The following is a 16744-nucleotide window of genomic DNA, read 5'->3' on the forward strand; positions in this document are numbered from 1 at the left end:
CCACCTTCAAGCCACTTGGTTGAGAACAGGAGAGAAATTACATCATGAATGGATTCAGAGCAGGATCAGAAAGGTCTTTTAAAAGAGTGTTTCTTTGTGAGGAAACAAAAACAAAAACAGCGGAGAGAAACTGAGGACACAGGAAAGAAAAGGGATGACAGGGGGACCTACGGAGGGTGGGGATGGGTAAGATATGTATCATCTAGCAAAGCATTTCATATTTTAATGAGCATATGAGATCCTAGATCTAGTTAAAATGCAGATTCTGAAACGGTGTATTTCTAACTAGCACCCAGGCTGCTGGTCTGAGGACCTCACTATGAGTAGGGAGATTCTAGAACCCAGCTGAAGAGGTGAACCTTGGAGGAGTAGATACCTCTTCCATTGAATTGGGAGATATTTGCTGATGGAACTTTTTTTTTTTTGGCGGTACGCGGGCCTCTCACTGTTGTGGCCTCTCCCGTTGCGGAGCACAGGCTCTGGACGCGCAGGCTCAGCGGCCATGGCTCACGGGCCCAGCCACTCCGCGGCATGTGGGATCTTCCCGGACCGGGGCACGAACCCGTGTCCCCTGCATCGGCAGGCGGACTCTCAACCACTGCGCCACCAGGGAAGCCCCTGATGGAACTTTTTTAAGAGAGAATTTTTTTTCTCTAATATCCAGTTAGTACCCTTTTCCTTTCTAAATACCCTTTCTAGTAATTTAGAATTTCAGTGTTCCCACAATGCTTGATTGATAGCATGATACTGAGGTTATGACATAAGATATAGTGATTTTACTATTTTAAAGAAGAGACATTATTAGGATCACTAACAATTGTCTAAATGTCATTGCATCATAAACAGAGCTCAGACTTTGGTGTTAGACATGGTTTGATTCTTGGCTCTGACTCTGAGTGGTTTTGGGCTATTAACACCTTAAGTAAAAGTACTTTCATGCAGGTTGTTTTGTGAGAATTACAGATGTAGTACATAAAAGCCAGCACACAAAAAGTGGTGTCTATCGTTACCACAATCACTCCACAAGTGCAATAAGCTGTATTGAATGTAATTTCAAACTTTGTTTCATGAATCATCAGATTCATCTAATTTTTAAAAATGATTTAAATAAGAAGGTGGAATGAACAGATAACATTTCATTTCTATGCACAAGAGAACTGTGCATATTTCTTCTAGAATTCGGACATGGTTTAACTTAAAAAAAATCTCAAAATAGCTCCAGTTAGCAGACATGCAATTTTAGCAAGGATGATTGGAATTTCGGCCTTTCCTGTAATACTATTATATCCAAGCAATCCAAGCATACTGCTCATTAGAAAACATTTTTATCTGAATCTTTTACTCTTGGGGGCCAAGAATGCTGTTTTTCTTTTTTATAGCTATGTTTATGGAATGTAAATCACCCTGAGCAATTATTTTGACATTTCAAGTTATTATAACTACTCATTCTTCATTTATAGCTATTTGAATTTTGACAAATTTCAATACAGTGACAAAACAAGGTCAGGTACATTCAGTATAAGGTTATGGTGTACACCTATTTTAATTTGTTAGATCTACTATGAAGAAAATGAGGATATACAATATTTCACTTTTTACAGTTGGACTTCCTATACTAAGAACAGACCTCTGAGCTCTGGGAATTTTGAGGCAACTGATCATTGCCCAGTGTCTGGGTATGTGTGGGCTTGCTGTATCTCAGGGAGGGAGTCAGCAGCACAGAAGGTAATAGTCCCTTGACTACTTCTATATTGTTGCTTTGAAAACAGCAAGGCAGAATGTCCTCGTTTGGCTTTCTTAAGGAAACACATGCAGACGGCAGACAGGAGCTCAGTAGAAGGTTAAGAAATAAATACTGCAATTGAGATAAAAATTAAGTCAATATTCCAGACTATTCCCAGGCACATTTTACCTGAACTTTTATTGCCAGTAGTCACAGTATTGCAAATAATTAGCTCTGTCTTATCTAGTTTATAATCATTGTTGATCTCTTGCACTGGTAGAATACGTGCAGATGGTGGGAGATATTAATATAGCATAAAGCATATTGTAATTTGTAACGTGCTTTCACATACAAGGTGATGAGGGCATGCAGAAATGTCAGCCAAGCTACTTGAAGCCAGTTGTAGTTTAGGTTTGCGGGCCCAGTGTTATTAAGATCCTGCTGGACTCTGCTTTGAAAAGATTTTCTCATTCTTCTTCTAAATCTTATAATTGTTAAATACTACCGTCATAATTCATGCTCCTATTCTAATCATGCTTTTAAGAGCTTTAAGAATTCTAAGCCCAGGGATCCCTTCAAAAAGACCTGACTAGGGCTTCCCTGGTGGCGCAGTGGTTGAGAGTCCGCCTGCCGATGCAGGGGACACGGGTTTGTGCCCTGGTCCAGGAAGATCCCACGTGCCGCGGAGCGGCTGGGCCCGTGGGCCATGGCCGCTGAGCCTGCTCGTCCGGAGCCTGTTCTCCGCGGCGGGAGAGGCCACAGCAGTGAGAGGCCCGCGTACCAGAAAAGAAGAAAAAAAAAAGGACCTGACTGACTAGAAATGGATACTTATGGTGGGTGCCATGCTGATTTACAACAACTATCCTAACCTGACATTAGATCGATTCAACAGATACAGCAATAAACATGGAGTATACCGATGTCTGATTCTGTAAAATTTAGTTATGCACAAGAAGAGTTTCTTTTCTCTACTGCATTGGCTGATTATATCAGGATACCAATTAAAAGAAGATCTGAAAATTAATAACTCCTGCTTTTGATTTAACATCCAATAAACTTTCCTCTGGCCATAATGGCTTAAAGAACTGAGCACTTCCTTGGCAAAGAATTTTTCTGGCATGAAATATTACTGTAAAAATTTTTTTGTTGTATAACAAAATGAAAGGTTAATTTTACATTGCACTTATTTTGCAAATGATATGAAATTTCTACAAGCCACTAGAAGAGCAAAAATAATTTTAAGTGTCTCTAAAATTTGAATTAAAGTAAAAATATTCTTAGTATTTTATCGGGTACATATTTGTGTTTGACTTTTTTGGGACAAGCACTTGTGTATCTTGGTGTCTCTGCTAGCTAGTATAGTGCCTTGGAGACTCAGCAAATGTTTGTTGTTGCTCAATAAATATATGCTGATTAGTTAATTTTCATTTTTCCCCATGTTAATGGTTTAGCTCTCCTAGTCATGAATTTTTATGCAGATATAAATTTGGAGATTAAAAGAAATTCTGGAAGGACTATTCCTCTTAAGGTAAAAATTTTCTCTAATTTCTAAGCCAGAACCAGAAAAGTCAAAGCATTTTTTGAATAATTAAATTGGTAATTTATTGTAGGTGTTGTCAAATAAAATTTTTCTTTCAAAATGGTGAAAACCTAGGCTATTGAAGCTTATCAATTTAGGTTTGTTTTTTGTCTTTTTTTAGAAGGAAGTTAAGAGTGGCTTTATTATTAACAGTAAAGTAGACACCAGGATAATACGAAACATAAAAAACAGAAACAGAGAGGAACATTACATAATAACAAAAGAGTCTATCCATCCAGAAGACATAGCAATCCTAAATGCTTGCACCAAAAACTAGACTTCAAAATATGAAAAGCAAAAAATGATGAAATTGAAAGCAGAAATAGACACATCAAGGCCCCTTAATTTAGATTTATTTTTAAATATGTTATAGGAAGATAAAAATTATTGAAAATTTGGCCATGGTATAATTATTAATAAGATTTTAGAAAGTGAAATGATGGGTAAATAACATTCTTCTGGCCTATTCCACCACTAGGAGAATAAAGTCAGTTCATAAATGCATATGATACCCAGGTGTCTCTTGGGTATTCCTGAATCTTTGATCTTTTGGAGTTACATCTCCTTTAATTTTCAAATAGAATTCCTTGAATGACTATTCTAGCTTCCCCAAATATCTCCAAGGATTTTTAAGAGCACATGTATCTCTAGCCTTCTCTGGTTCAATTGTATGCTTCTGCTGAATTGTCAATTTCTGTTTCAGTCTTTCAACTATGACAGACACCGATCTTTCCCAGGTAGCACTTTGCCTCATGTAGGACATTACCGTACCCTTCAAAGCACCACTAACATAAAGCTGCGTATCCAACTTTACCAAAGGTCTCCATACTTAGGAGAGAATTAGAATATAACAATGTCCACCACTACCTTAAATCTATACTTTGAATATAACTATATCTCGAATCTAAGGCAAAAGAGTTAAACCTTTTGCAGGTATATCCAGCTGCCTAGCTATTCTGCCCTACATCAGAGTCCACCCTGTACTTGTTTGTTGGAGAAAACACCTTTCATAAATATTTCACAGGGCCAACTTCCATCCTACTTTAAGAATATTCCACTCACTACCTACAGGAATTGGTTTCTCTCTAGGACTCATTAGACGTCCTTAGACACAAGAATGCACACAAGGGGACTTCCCTGGTGACGCAGTGGTTAAGCAACCGCCTGCCAATGCAGGGGACACAGGTTCAAGCCCTAGTCCGGGAAGATCCCACATGCCGCAGAGCAACTAAGCCTGTGCGCCACAACTACTGAGCCTGTGCTCTAGAGCCCGCGAGCCACAACTACTGAGCCCACGTGCCACAACTACTGAAGCCCACGTGCCTAGAGCCTGTGCTCCACAACAAGAGAAGCCACCACAATGAGAAGCCCACACACCGCAATGAAGAGTGGCCCCTGCTCACCGCAACTAGAGAAAGCTCGCGTGCAGCAATGAAGACCCAATGCAGCCAAAAATAAATAAATAAATATTTAAAAATTGCTGTTGTTTAAAATAAATAAATAAACAAACTGACCCATACATTCAAGGAAATCCCTTTGCTTTGTTTCATAAAGAACCTTCTGAAGGAGGTGGGACCAAAGCTGGCCTCTTCTGTGGTTACTTCCAATCCTTGAGGGAACACCTGACTCTCCTCTGTGTAGACTATTTCATGGCTGTGCTGGAACTCTGAATAGACAAAGGCTTCAGTTCTTTCTTTTTTCTTTTTCTTTTTTTAAAGGTAGAATATTTATTTATTTATTTAGGCTGTGCTGGGTCTTAGTTGCAGCACTTGGAATCTTCATTGCACATGCGGACTTCTTAGTTGTGGCATGTGGACTCTTAGTTGCAGCATGCATGTGAGATCTAGTTCCCCGACCAGGAATGAACCCTGGGCTCCCTGCATTGGGAACGCAGGGTCTTACCCACTGGACCACCAAGGAAGTCCCAAGGGGTTCATTTCATAGCTGTTTTGTAAGGTCTCTTCACTCTGCATGATGGTGAGCATGAGATGTGCTAGAGATCACTCTGATCTCACTACTGATGCCCAGACAACTACTAGGGCTAAATCTAGGAGCACAACTTAGGTCTCTTATTCCCCAGGCCAGTCCATTTTGTAGTTTTGGTAACCTTTCCTTTTTGAAGCTAATATTTTTTCGATATCCACCCACTATTCACAGAATAGGAAGAATGAAGGGGTTATTTTTAAAAATGTAGTTTGAATTTTTAGAAGTTTCTTATAATATATGGGTGTTTCCTCTCTGCAAAAATAAAATGAAATCTTTTATACTTCAAAATATAAATAAAAGTGGCTACTACAATTCTAAGTTAATAACACAGTAAATGCTGTGCTTAATTTTTCTTCCTGTTTTTTTTTAGCAGAACAAGTTGAACAGACAGTAATGTTGTTGGTCTTTTCAAGTAAACTTAATGAGAGGTCAGGTAGAACTTCTGTGCCCAAACATAAAAACACTAAGAAAGAAAATGTTTTAGAGAAAACAGGGCTTGACTATTCTTATCTTTGATTATTATTACTAAATATATCCTTTTAGGGAAAATACAGAGTTCATTTTACTCATTTCACTAGGTTGCAGGAAGAGAAGTTTAGTAAACAGACATTCTCTCTTTCTTCTTACCCAGAAGCCCCAATAGTTTATTTTAAAGATAATTTTAGGGTAAGTCCTTTTGATCTTACTGCTATCACTTAGAGAATTATAGTGTGGTTTTGCAAATCTGGCTAGAATGCAGGACCTTAACAACAAACAAACCCCAACAAAAACCAAAGTCTTAGATTCTCTGTTAAATCATTTGAGTTCAACGATAGGAAACTCTTGTACATGCCGAAAAAATGAAACAAAACAAAAAACCCCAAAGCCTTCAGATCTTTACAGTAGGAAGAAAATAACCAACTACTCTTCAAATTATGGGGTTGGTCCCATGTTTTGAAAGTTACCATCTCTACTGGTCTCTTAATGAGCTGTCTGTGCACACAGGGGAAAGGTCAATAAGAACCAAGGGCTTCTATCTAGACTATCCCATCTCCTCTAGCAGATTCAGAAGACGTGTTTAGGACCCCTGCCTTTATCCACTGGGCAAAGCACTCATTATCGTCATCTTAAGGCTGTACTGAAAACTTCCTCAGTATTTGTCTGCCTTTTGGGGGAGTGATATAATACAGGATTCACCTAGAATATTTTCCCTTTCTGCTTCCTGCACATCCACATTCCTCCCTCTTACCTTCATTTCTTAAATATTGTCCGTAACATTGTGGCTACTTTTTACTCCCTGGCTTCCATTTCCAAATCTAGGGTTAAACCTACCTTTCTGAATATCATTATGTAAGTACTGACAACATCCGTAATCCTTTAATTACCAACACTGAAGGATGTATTTTTGTGGGCAAAGATGGGATAATTAGAATTTTATCATTATATATTTATTTATTTCTTCTGTTTACGTGAACTTTGATTTTTTTCCAGTTTTATTGAGACATATAACATATATTGACATATAACGTTGTGTAAGCTTAAGGTGTACAACGTGATGAATTGATGCGCGTGTAATTGCGAAATGATGACCACAATAAGGTTAGTTAACACTTCCATCACCTTACATAATTACCATTTCTTCTTTTTTGGGGTTATAACACTTAAGTTATACTCTTGGTAACTTTCAAGTATATAATAAAGTATTGTTAACTATAGTTACCATGTTGTACATTAGATCCCCAGAACTTATTCATCTTAAATCTGGAAGTTTGTACCCTTTGACCATCTTTCCATTTCCACCAGTCCCTGCCCCTGGCAATCACCATTCTAGTCTCTATTTCTATGAGTTTGGTATTTTAAGATTTTATATGTATATATATGTATAACATATGTGTATATTTTCTTTATCCATTTATCCATTGATAGACACTTTGGTTATTTCCATGGCTTGGCTATTGTGAACGTTGCTGCAATGGATATGGGGTTGCAGATACCTCTTCAAGATACTGACTTCATTTCCTTCAAATATACATTCAGAAATGGAATTACTGGATTACATGATAGTTCAATTTTTAATTTTTTGAGGAATCGCCATACTATTTTCCGTATTAGCTGTATCAATTTACATTCCCACCAACAGCGCACAGGGTTCCCTTTTCCCAGCATTCTTGCCAACACTTATCTCTTGTCTGATGATAGCCATTCTAACAGGTGTAGGATGATATCTCATTGTGATTTTGATATGCATTTCCCTGATGATTAGTGACACTGAGCATCTTTTCATGTGCCTGTTGGCCATTTGTACGTCTTCTTTAGAAAAATATCTATTTTTTAAATCAGATTTTTGTGTGTGCTGTTGAGTTGTATGAATTCCTTATATATTTCAAATATTAACCTCTTATCAAATAGATGGTTTGCAAATACTTTTTCCATCTTCATTCTGTAGATTACCTTTTCATTTGGTTGACTGTTTCCTTTGCTGTGCAGAAGGTTTTTAGTTTGATGTAGTCCCCCTCGCTTATTTTTGCTTTTGTTGCCTGTACTTCCGGTGTCATCCAAAAATCATTGTCAAGACCAGTGTCAAGCAGCTTTCTCCCTATTTTTTTTCTAGGAGTTTTATGGTTTCAAGTATTACAATTAATTTATTTCCTGTTAGTTTCTGTCAACGGTATAAATTAAGGGTCCAATATCATTCTTTAGCATGTGAATATCCGGTTTTCCCAACACCATTTACTGAAGAGACTATACTTTCCTGATATGTATTCTTGGCTCCCATGTCAAATATTAGTTGACTATATATTTGTGAGTTTACTTCCGGGCTCTTGATTCTCTTTCATTGGTCTATGTGTCTGTATTCATGCTAGTATCATACTATTTAGATTACTATAGCTTTGTAATATAATTTGAAATCAGAAAGTGTGATGCCTCCAGTTTTGCTCTTCTTCCTCAAGATTGCTTTGACTATGCGGGGTCTTTTGTGGTTCTGTATACATTTGTTGATTGTTTTTTCTATTGCTGTGGAAAATGCCATTGGGATTTTAATAGGGATTGCACTGAATCTATAGATGACTTTGGGTAACGTGGACATTTTAACAATATTAATTCTTCTAATCCATGAACACTAGATATCTTTTCATTTTGAATTTGTGTCTTCTTTAATTTATTTCATCAGTCTCTTGTAATTTTCAGTATACAGATCTTTAGCCTCCTTGGTTAAATCTATTTCTAAGTATTTTATTGTTTTAAAATAGGATTATTTTCTTTCTTTCTCAGGTAGTTTGTTGTTAGTGTATAGTAATGCAAATAATTTTTGTATGTTGATTTTGTATCCACAACTTTACTGAATTCTTTTATTAGTTATAAGCTTTTTGGTGGATTCTTTAGAATTTTCTCTATACAAGATCCTATCATCTGCAAACAGAGAAAATGTCATTATATTTTTTCATCTACCTTCTAGGAGTGATTCTTCCTGTTAATAAATGTGTTTTATAAGCATGAGAAATATACCGGCCATTCGGATGTTGGCTATCTGAATCCATGAGGGTTGACATTTTTATGAGCCATATTCAACCAGAGTATAAAACTCAGTTATTTTATTAGAAGTGTTTCCACTGTACCTGTCTCTTCTTACAATTCTTTCCAGCCACAAAGTCCCTTCATTCTTATAATCTTTGCCCCAGGCATCATCCAGCCCAGTGCTTCCCTGCCCCTTCCTCTTTCATAACACAGAGTAACTCCTTTCCCACAATTCACCTAACTCCTCTCTACTCTACCCCACACACTTGTTTAAAAAAACTTGGGCACCTCTACTGAACCAAAGCACTAATCAATGAAGCCAGTCTCTCCCTGTAGAGCAGTGGTTCTCAACTGGTGGTGATTTGGCCCCCAGGAGACATTTGGCAATGTCTGGAGACATTTTTGATTGTCACAGCTACAAGGGTGCTACTAGCATCTAGTGGGTGGAGGCCAGGGATGCTGCTAAATATCCTACAATGCACAAGACAATCCCTTATGACAAAGAATTATCCAGCCCAGATTGTCAGTAGTATACCTGTTGAGAAATCCTACTGTAAAGAAATTCTTATATTACCTTCAGTAATCATTGGTATTTTCTACTCTGCTCCTATTAATGTTTTATTACTTCTGTGCATTAAGAGTTATATATTTTATACCCATACGCACACCAGTCAGTAATCAATTGTTGAACACCAGATACGTGGCAGGCAGAGTTAGGCACTCCTAAGTTGCTCATAGTTCTATGAGGAAGACAGACAGTATAATACCTCGTGATTGAAGGGGCTTTGATTACATAAAGAAAAGGTACCTGGGCTTCCCTGGTGGAGCAGTGGTTAAGAATACACCTGCCAATGCAGGGGACATGGGTTCGAGCCCTGATCCGGGAAGATCCCATATGCCACAGAGCAACTAAGCCCATGCGCCACAACTACTGAGCCTGTACCCTAGAGCCACAACTACTGAAGCCCACGTGCCTAGAGCCTGTGCTCCACAACAAGAGAAGCCACCACAATGAGAAGCCTGCACACTGCAATGAAGAGTAGCCCCCGCTCACTGCAACTAGGGAAAGCCCACGCACAGCAAGACTCAACACAGCCAATAAATAAATAAATTAATTAAAAAAAAAAAAAAAAAAAGAAGGGGTACCTAATGTAGCCCAGGATGATCTGCAAAGTTATTTTGAAGGATTCTGAGAAGGAAGAGCCTGAATTGAGCCTGGAAGAAGACGTAGGAGAAAGCCAGGCAAAGAAAGGGAGAGAAGCACCTTTCTCACAAAGGGAAAAATATGGGTCAAGACACATGGTTGTAGAAGGCAGCAGCAAGTCCTGAAGGATGTCAATGTGTTGGCAACGATCAGATGGCCCTTAAGCTGGCAACTGGGAGTCCTTGAAGGAGAAGCTAATTGGGTAGAATGATAAGATTTAATTTTAGAAAGGTCGTACAATTTCTGAAATCAGGCTGAGAGCTAATGAGGGCCTGAACTAAAATGGAAATGAGGATGAGTAAGAGGGGCCAATTGGAGTGATATTGAGGAGACAGAAAGGACAGGACTGGGGATGGGGTGGACATGGAGGTAAGAGATGTGGAAGTCCAGCATGACCCCCAAATTTCAGGTGTGGTACCATTTACAAGTCAGGGAAGGCAAGGGGAAATTTGTGGGATGAGATAGAAAGTCAATTTTGGATGTATCTTTGTGTCATACAAATGTTTTCATTTATAAAAGTAGCATAGATGTCTCTTACCAAAAAATTGTAGAAGAGAGAGAAGTATGAAATGTCCATCCAACCAGTGTTAAACTTTGGATGGAGTTTCGTTTCGTTTCGTTTTGTTTTGTTTTGGCTGTGCTGCGTGGCTTGCGGGATCTCAGTTCCCTGACCAGGGACTGAACCCCAGCCACATCAGTGAAAGCCCGCAATCCTAACCACTAGGCCACCAGGGAACTCCCATTTTTTGGGAGGGAGTGGAGTTTTTTCCAATTTGTTCTATGTGGAAAATTATGCATTTAAAAAATACAATCAGTGGGATGAATTGGGAGATTGGGATTGACATATACACACAAATATATATAAAATAGATAACTTATGAGAAACTGCTGTAGAGCACAGGGAACTCTACTTCACTTTGCTGTACAGTAGAAAGTAACACAACATTGTAAAACAACTATACCCAATAAAAAAAAATGCAATCACCAAATTGGGGTGCTTTATAGATGTTTTTTTCCCCACTTCGTAATATATTTTTAAACATCTCTCTGTGTCATTGAACATCCTTTTACATTTTTATTGACTGCACAATATCTCACTCTATGGAAGAACCATAATTTACTCCACCATCTCTAGTGTTTAGATTGCTTCGAGATTCTCATTTCTAGCAAATCATGTGTAATGCCATCACAGGTTGAGTCTTCCAGAAACTGACAGAAATGCCACTTGAAACATAAGGTATTTATTAGGGATTGACCCCAGGGAAGTGAAGAGGGAAGGAACAGCAATGGGCAAGGGAGAAGTTGAACTGTGACAGAGGCTGACTGCTTCAACAGACCTCATATCTACAGAAAGGGCCCATCAGAGTTGTCCTGAATTGGGTAGAAATGACTGGGCTTTCATAACCTCAAGTCACTCAGTCACCAGACAAGGGCTGCTCTGGCAGGGGCATGACCTCAGGTGAGGCTGCACTCTGTGGCTGAGGTAGACTTCCAAAGGGAGGTTTGGCCAGGGCATCTCTGTGTCCACTGCAGATGCTCATTGTGTGCATATATCTTCACTCATATCCTTAGGATAAATTCCCAGAAGTAGGATTGCTGCAGTAGAACGTGGGCATTTTAAAAGCTTTGAATATTTACTGCCAAATTACCTTCCAGAAAGATGGGTCACTTTCTCCTACCAAGAGTTCAGTTCATCACTAATATATAAGAACGTGACAATTGTACTGTTTTATGTTTTTAAATATTGAAAGGCACCTCAAATTCTTTTGGAAAATAAATAATATCTGTGATGTTTTGTTATTGTGAATTTCATTTTTAACTCCTAAGGCAGGTTACCTTTCTCTATAGAGCTGTATAAGTCTTTCCAAAAGGATAAAACACTCTAATGACTGATGGTAAGACACAAAGAACCGGATTTCGGTCTCGTGAGTTGCAAATCTGCAACACTAAAGTGACAGAAATGGCTGGTGCTTGAGCTGACTTGAAACAGAATTTGCAGTACCCTATAGCTCTTTCCCTGTGAGTATTTGAGCAAATAAATGAAATTCCCACTTATTAGGAAAAATCCATATTTGACACACTACTGTTAGAGAGAGACGAACGGGAAATAACCATCATTTATTAAGTGCCTGCTCCATGCCAAGCAATGCCCTTGGCTTTTACATACACCATCACATTTAATTCTCACAAGAACCCTTTGAAGTAGTTATTATCATCACATTTTTCGGGTGAGGAAATTGAAGCTCACAGAATTTGGTAACTTGGTAACCTTAGTCATACAGGTTCCCAAGCCTGTGCACTTCTTGCCATCCTGGGCTGCTGCCCCCAAAGCTGTAAGTCAAGTGACACAGCAGTAGCTTTAAATGGTATAGTATATATATATATATATATATATATATATATATATATATATATATATATATAAAACAACTGTAGTAACAGTAACTGTCATGAAACTTGCAGAATGTCTGTTTTTCTACTGGGTTGGAAGTCCATAGGATTCACTATCTAAAATTAAAAAATTTTTGTAACACTTATGATACCCAGCACATTACACATATAATGTGCTCACTAAATATTTAATAGAACAGGTCTTAAATAGGCGGAAAGAAATTTCTTCCTAGTTTCGTTTATCCTTTCATCCTCATTTTGGGTTTGTCCTGATCATGGTGTCGTCAGGAGGCAAAGAGATGATCCAGTCGACGGTTTCCCACTTTAGCAGGAACAACTGTGAGCTCTTCTAAACAGACCCACTGATTACAGACAACGCCAGTGAAAAAAGGGTTGGATGAAAATAAACATAACAAAGTCCTCTAGAAGTCACCCCAATCGGGAAGGATGCTGGTGAAATCTTTATTCAGAAGTGTAAATGAATTTAATCCAGCCTTTAGATCTAACTTCTAGGTAACAGGAAAGAGTGAGGGAAGAGAAATATGTTGAACACACCACAGAGAAGCCATAAGACAAATCTAGAAGTCTGCCTCGTTTCTTTTTAAGAAGATAATGTCATTCGAAAAAGGGGGAGGGGGTAGAGTGGGAGAGAAGGAGGAGGCTATTCTAGGCTAAAAAAAAAAAGAGGTAACCGAACGCAATGTGTGGTTATTGTTTGAATTCTGGTCTAAGTCAGCTGTAAAAGACATTCTGGAATCCATTGTAGGAATTTGAATCTGGACTGGGCATATGTTAATACTAAGTAATTAAGGTTAGCTTTAGTTAGGTGTGAAAATGGTAATATAGTTATGTAGAAAAGCGTTCTTTAAAGAACGAGATGTATATTATAATACTTAGAGAGGAAATATCTATCTTTTTTTAAAAAAATTATTTTATTTATTTATTTTTGTCTGCGTTGGGTCTTTGCCGCGCGCGGGCTTTCTCTAGTTGTGGCGAGCGGGGGCTACTCTTGGTTACGGTGCACAGGCTTCTCATTGCGGTGGCTTCTCTTGTTGCGGAGCACGGGCTCTAGGCGCGCGGGCTTCAGTAGTTGTGGCATGTGGGCTTAGCTGCTCCACGGCATGTGGGATCTTCCCGGCCCAGGGCTCGAACCCGTGTCCCCTGCATTGGCAGGCGGACTCCCAACCACTGCGCCACCAGGGAAGCCCTGAAATATCTATTTTTAAGTAGGAAATATGTGTATTTTCAGCAGAAAATGTGATGAGGTAAATAAGGCAAAACTAGGTTTTAGCTATCCATTATACTAGTCTCTCTGCTCTTTGACGTCGTTTTGCATCATAAAGAGGATCAACCAGGAAAAAAAAAAAAAAAAAAAAAAAAAGGGATGGCTTCCTTTACCGGAGTAAGAATCGATCTTTATCTTCTTCTAACAGTGACAACATCAACGTGTGCGCCCGGATAGGGCTTCAGGAGCATGAAGCGAAATTCCATGGAGCCTAGACAGACGAGCAGGTTCCTTTCCGGAGATCTGATTTCTGTGGGAAAAGAACCCGCGTAAGGCAACCCTTGAGCCTCCGACCCTCCAGTCCTGCTCACCTACCCAGGCCTCCTGCGGATGGTGAATAACCCGTCAGCTTACTGCTCCCTAAGTGTTCCCAGACCACGCAGGGTGGCGGGTGTGACGCTCAGGGTGAGGGCGGGAGAATGCTGGGTTCCCCTCCTCTCCGACCCTTCGCGGAGGGATGGGGCCTGAGTGGCAGGTATCTTCCACCTCACCCACCTGGAAGCGAAGCGGAGAGGGTCTGGCCCAGGCTGGGGGAAATGGGCCGCACATGCCAAGGCCACTACCCTCACCTGCCGCCAGGAGAGCTCTGGCCGCGGCAGGGGGCGGAGACCCGGGAGTGCGGACGTCCTCACCTGGCGGCGGGGCGGGCGCGCAGCGGACTCCGCCGGAGAGGGAGCGGCGCGCTGCGAAGTCGGGCCGCAGGTGAGGGCGGCGGGCTGGGCCGCGCTCCACCGCGGGGGACGTTTTTTGGCTGGGAAAGGTGCAGTTGTGAGCAGCTATTCCTGGTGTGTCAGGCGGGCCGGGCGGCCGCGAGCCCTGGGGGCGCCTCTTCCTGGGGCCCCGGCAGAGGGAAGGCGGCCAGGCGGCCGGAGGCGGGAAGGATGCGGACAGGATGCGGGCGCGGGGGCGCATCTCCTCCGGGCGGGGCCGCGGTCCGGCGGGTGGCGCGGGAGCGGGTGCGTGGCCCGGGCCACGGCCTCCTGGCGGACGGTGGCATCCCCTGGGCCAGACTGTCCTACCACAAAGGCCGCTGCGGCCGGGAGCCCCGGGCGCGGCGTGGGGTAGGGTGGGGAGGACGGAAGCGGCGGCTGGGCGGCCGGGGGTGGGCGGCGGGGGTGTGCGGGGGCGGGGCATTCCGGGAGGGCGGCGGCCGCGCAGCCACTTTTGAAGTCCAAACAGTCCTCTGGGCTGGTGCTGCGCGCCGCCTCTGGTAACCCTCTCCGCCTCCCGCGCTGTGCCTGGGTCTCCGCGGCGTTTTCAGGAGTTTAGAGAAAGCCCCGGCTTCAAGTTCTCGTGGGTTCGAAACTTTACCGAACTGCAGGGCGCAACCAAGGGTCAGAGAGTCCGGGCGTCTTGCAGCCGGAGAGAGGCCGGAGCAGCGGGCCGGACGCGCGCGATACTCCCGCCTTTCCGCGCACCCACTATGTCTCTCTCTCCCCCTCTCCCCCTAGTTCTGGAAGTGATGGAGGAGGCGGAGGCCGACTGCGCCCTAGCGTTCGCCGAGGCCCAGAGATGGGTGGAGGTGAGTGCCTTTACTCCTCTTCTTTCCACAAGAGTTGGCGGCCTTGCGGCCGCTCCCGCCACTCTGCTTTCAGCCGCCTCCCGGACCTTAGCTTGCGCAGCGCCTCAGTCTGGTTCGCTCAGCAGTTTGGGGGACTTTGCAAGTTCTGCGCCTCCTATGATTTAACGTCTAGTGAAGCTTAGCGCTGCCCTACCCCCCGACGGTCTCGCTGGCTTCCCTGGAGCTTTTCTGCCAGGACAGAGTCGAGAGCTTGGCCCCGCGGGTTTGGGGACCGCGCATCTCTGTGGAGCAGCCCACGTCCGCGCCAGGACGCCTGGGATGTACCTGCTGGGCAGAGACGGCCCAGGGTCCTCGGGAGCGTTTCTTTGGGGTGGCTAGAAGTGTAAATGCCTGAAACATACCTGCTTGGGCAGCGTATTGTGTGTTGTGTGGGAGGGCGGATGGAGGAGGTTAGACACCTGTGGCGCACCTAGAGAGATGCTTTCTCCGAGGCAGCTTCTGGAGCCCAGAGTGTGTGAGTCAAGGCGCGTACGTTTTCCAAAGTCGGCATTGATAAGACTAAGATATCCTGAAATCACTTACTCAAGGGTTGTTAGTTTCCCAGCTGTGCCTCAGGGAGGAGATCTTCCATTCCCCTCTTTGGCGTTAAAAAGGAGATGGTCTCTTGGAAGTTCCTTGATCAACGCATTAGGGTTACGTTTGTCTGTAGAAAGTTAACACCAGGACTTCTAGCCGTTTTATTATTGGATGAAAAAGATGACTTTTATAATGATGCTAAAGAAGTCTTCGGAGCAAATGTGAATCAGGAACCAAAAGTATTGCGTTTACCAGCCTTGCAGTCATTTAAGGGTTATTGATGTCACGTGCTGGTCTACTCAGCGTATTTAAAAATTCAAATTAGGATTAAAGGTTATTCCATGGAAAAACAAAATATTCAAGAATCCCAAAGCAAGCAGTACTTTAAAACAATTCATTTCTCCTTAAAGAAGTAAATTATGTATGTGGGGAAAAAAAAGATAAACTTTAAATGTTATGTTTTTCACGCTAAAGGAAAGTGAATGTATCATTACCCACTAGACAGTGGCGGGAGATGGAGATGGGGGCGTCTAAGAAATTAGCTTTGCCGTCTTTTTGTACTGAAACTTGAGCTGGTTTGAAGGTGACTTAGAACGGGGTGAGGGGAGCGCGTGGGGAGGTTGGGAGAAGAATAAACCCTGTATTCTGAATTGAAATGAGAGTGGAAAATTTCCAGCAATGTAGTTAAGGGAAATAACTTCCCCCATTCATAAACCTTGAAAAGTCAAGGCTTCCAAAGGTAATTTTCCATTAGCAGTATGTATACTGCATAATTTTAGAAATCAAACTTGCCCTTCTGTGTTTGAATGTTGAGATGGAGAGAGGGAGAAGGGAAGAAATATGGGGATACTTTTTTGGCCATACAGGGCTCCTGTGCGGAGTTTGTATCTGCAAGTTCTGTATTTGCTTCAGGGAATCTGTGAATATGGATGATTTCACATCCTTTCCTTTTTCAGTATACAGATTTTTGAAATCTAAACATT

At 41.8% G+C, this 16744-nt stretch overlaps 2 protein-coding genes across 29 annotated transcripts in view; one reads left to right on the forward strand and one right to left on the reverse strand.

The window, feature by feature from the left end:
* Positions 1–12092: 12092 nt before the first annotated feature.
* Positions 12093–14701, reverse strand: LOC116743026 (neural Wiskott-Aldrich syndrome protein-like). The gene is made up of 2 exons (XM_032611102.1): positions 14296–14701; positions 12093–13913 (listed from the first exon to the last, which is right to left on the reverse strand). Exons 1-2 carry the CDS (start codon positions 14573–14575, stop codon positions 13795–13797), a joined length of 399 nt encoding a protein of 132 aa, XP_032466993.1. The 5' UTR covers positions 14576–14701; the 3' UTR covers positions 12093–13794.
* The window catches only part of LMO7 (LIM domain 7), a 201503-nt gene continuing 199039 nt past the window's right edge, over positions 14281–16744 (forward strand). For 7 of the 28 annotated variants that reach the window (XM_032611065.1, XM_032611080.1, XM_032611070.1 and 4 more), the window contains exon 1: positions 14803–15185. In XM_032611065.1, the coding sequence (XP_032466956.1) occupies positions 15087–15185 (99 nt within the window). In that variant the 5' untranslated portion in view covers positions 14803–15086. Of the gene's footprint in view, positions 14366–14534; positions 14725–14802; positions 15186–16744 lie in introns of those variants that run through there. The other 21 variants (XM_032611089.1, XM_032611096.1, XM_032611097.1 and 18 more) reach the window with 18 other exon arrangements.

The sequence above is a fragment of the Phocoena sinus genome, chromosome 18 (genome assembly GCF_008692025.1).
Source record: "Phocoena sinus isolate mPhoSin1 chromosome 18, mPhoSin1.pri, whole genome shotgun sequence".
Classification (NCBI taxonomy): Eukaryota; Metazoa; Chordata; class Mammalia; order Artiodactyla; family Phocoenidae; genus Phocoena; species Phocoena sinus.

Excerpts from the sequence above, each read along its gene's own strand:
- LOC116743026 (XM_032611102.1), bottom strand. The coding sequence starts at position 14,575 with ATGCGCCCCCGCGCCCGCATCCTGTCCGCATCCTTCCCGCCTCCGGCC. Across the intron at positions 13,914-14,295 it reads CGCGCCCGCCCCGCCGCCAG|AAATCAGATCTCCGGAAAGG; the intron begins GTGAGGACGTCC and ends CTTTTCCCACAG.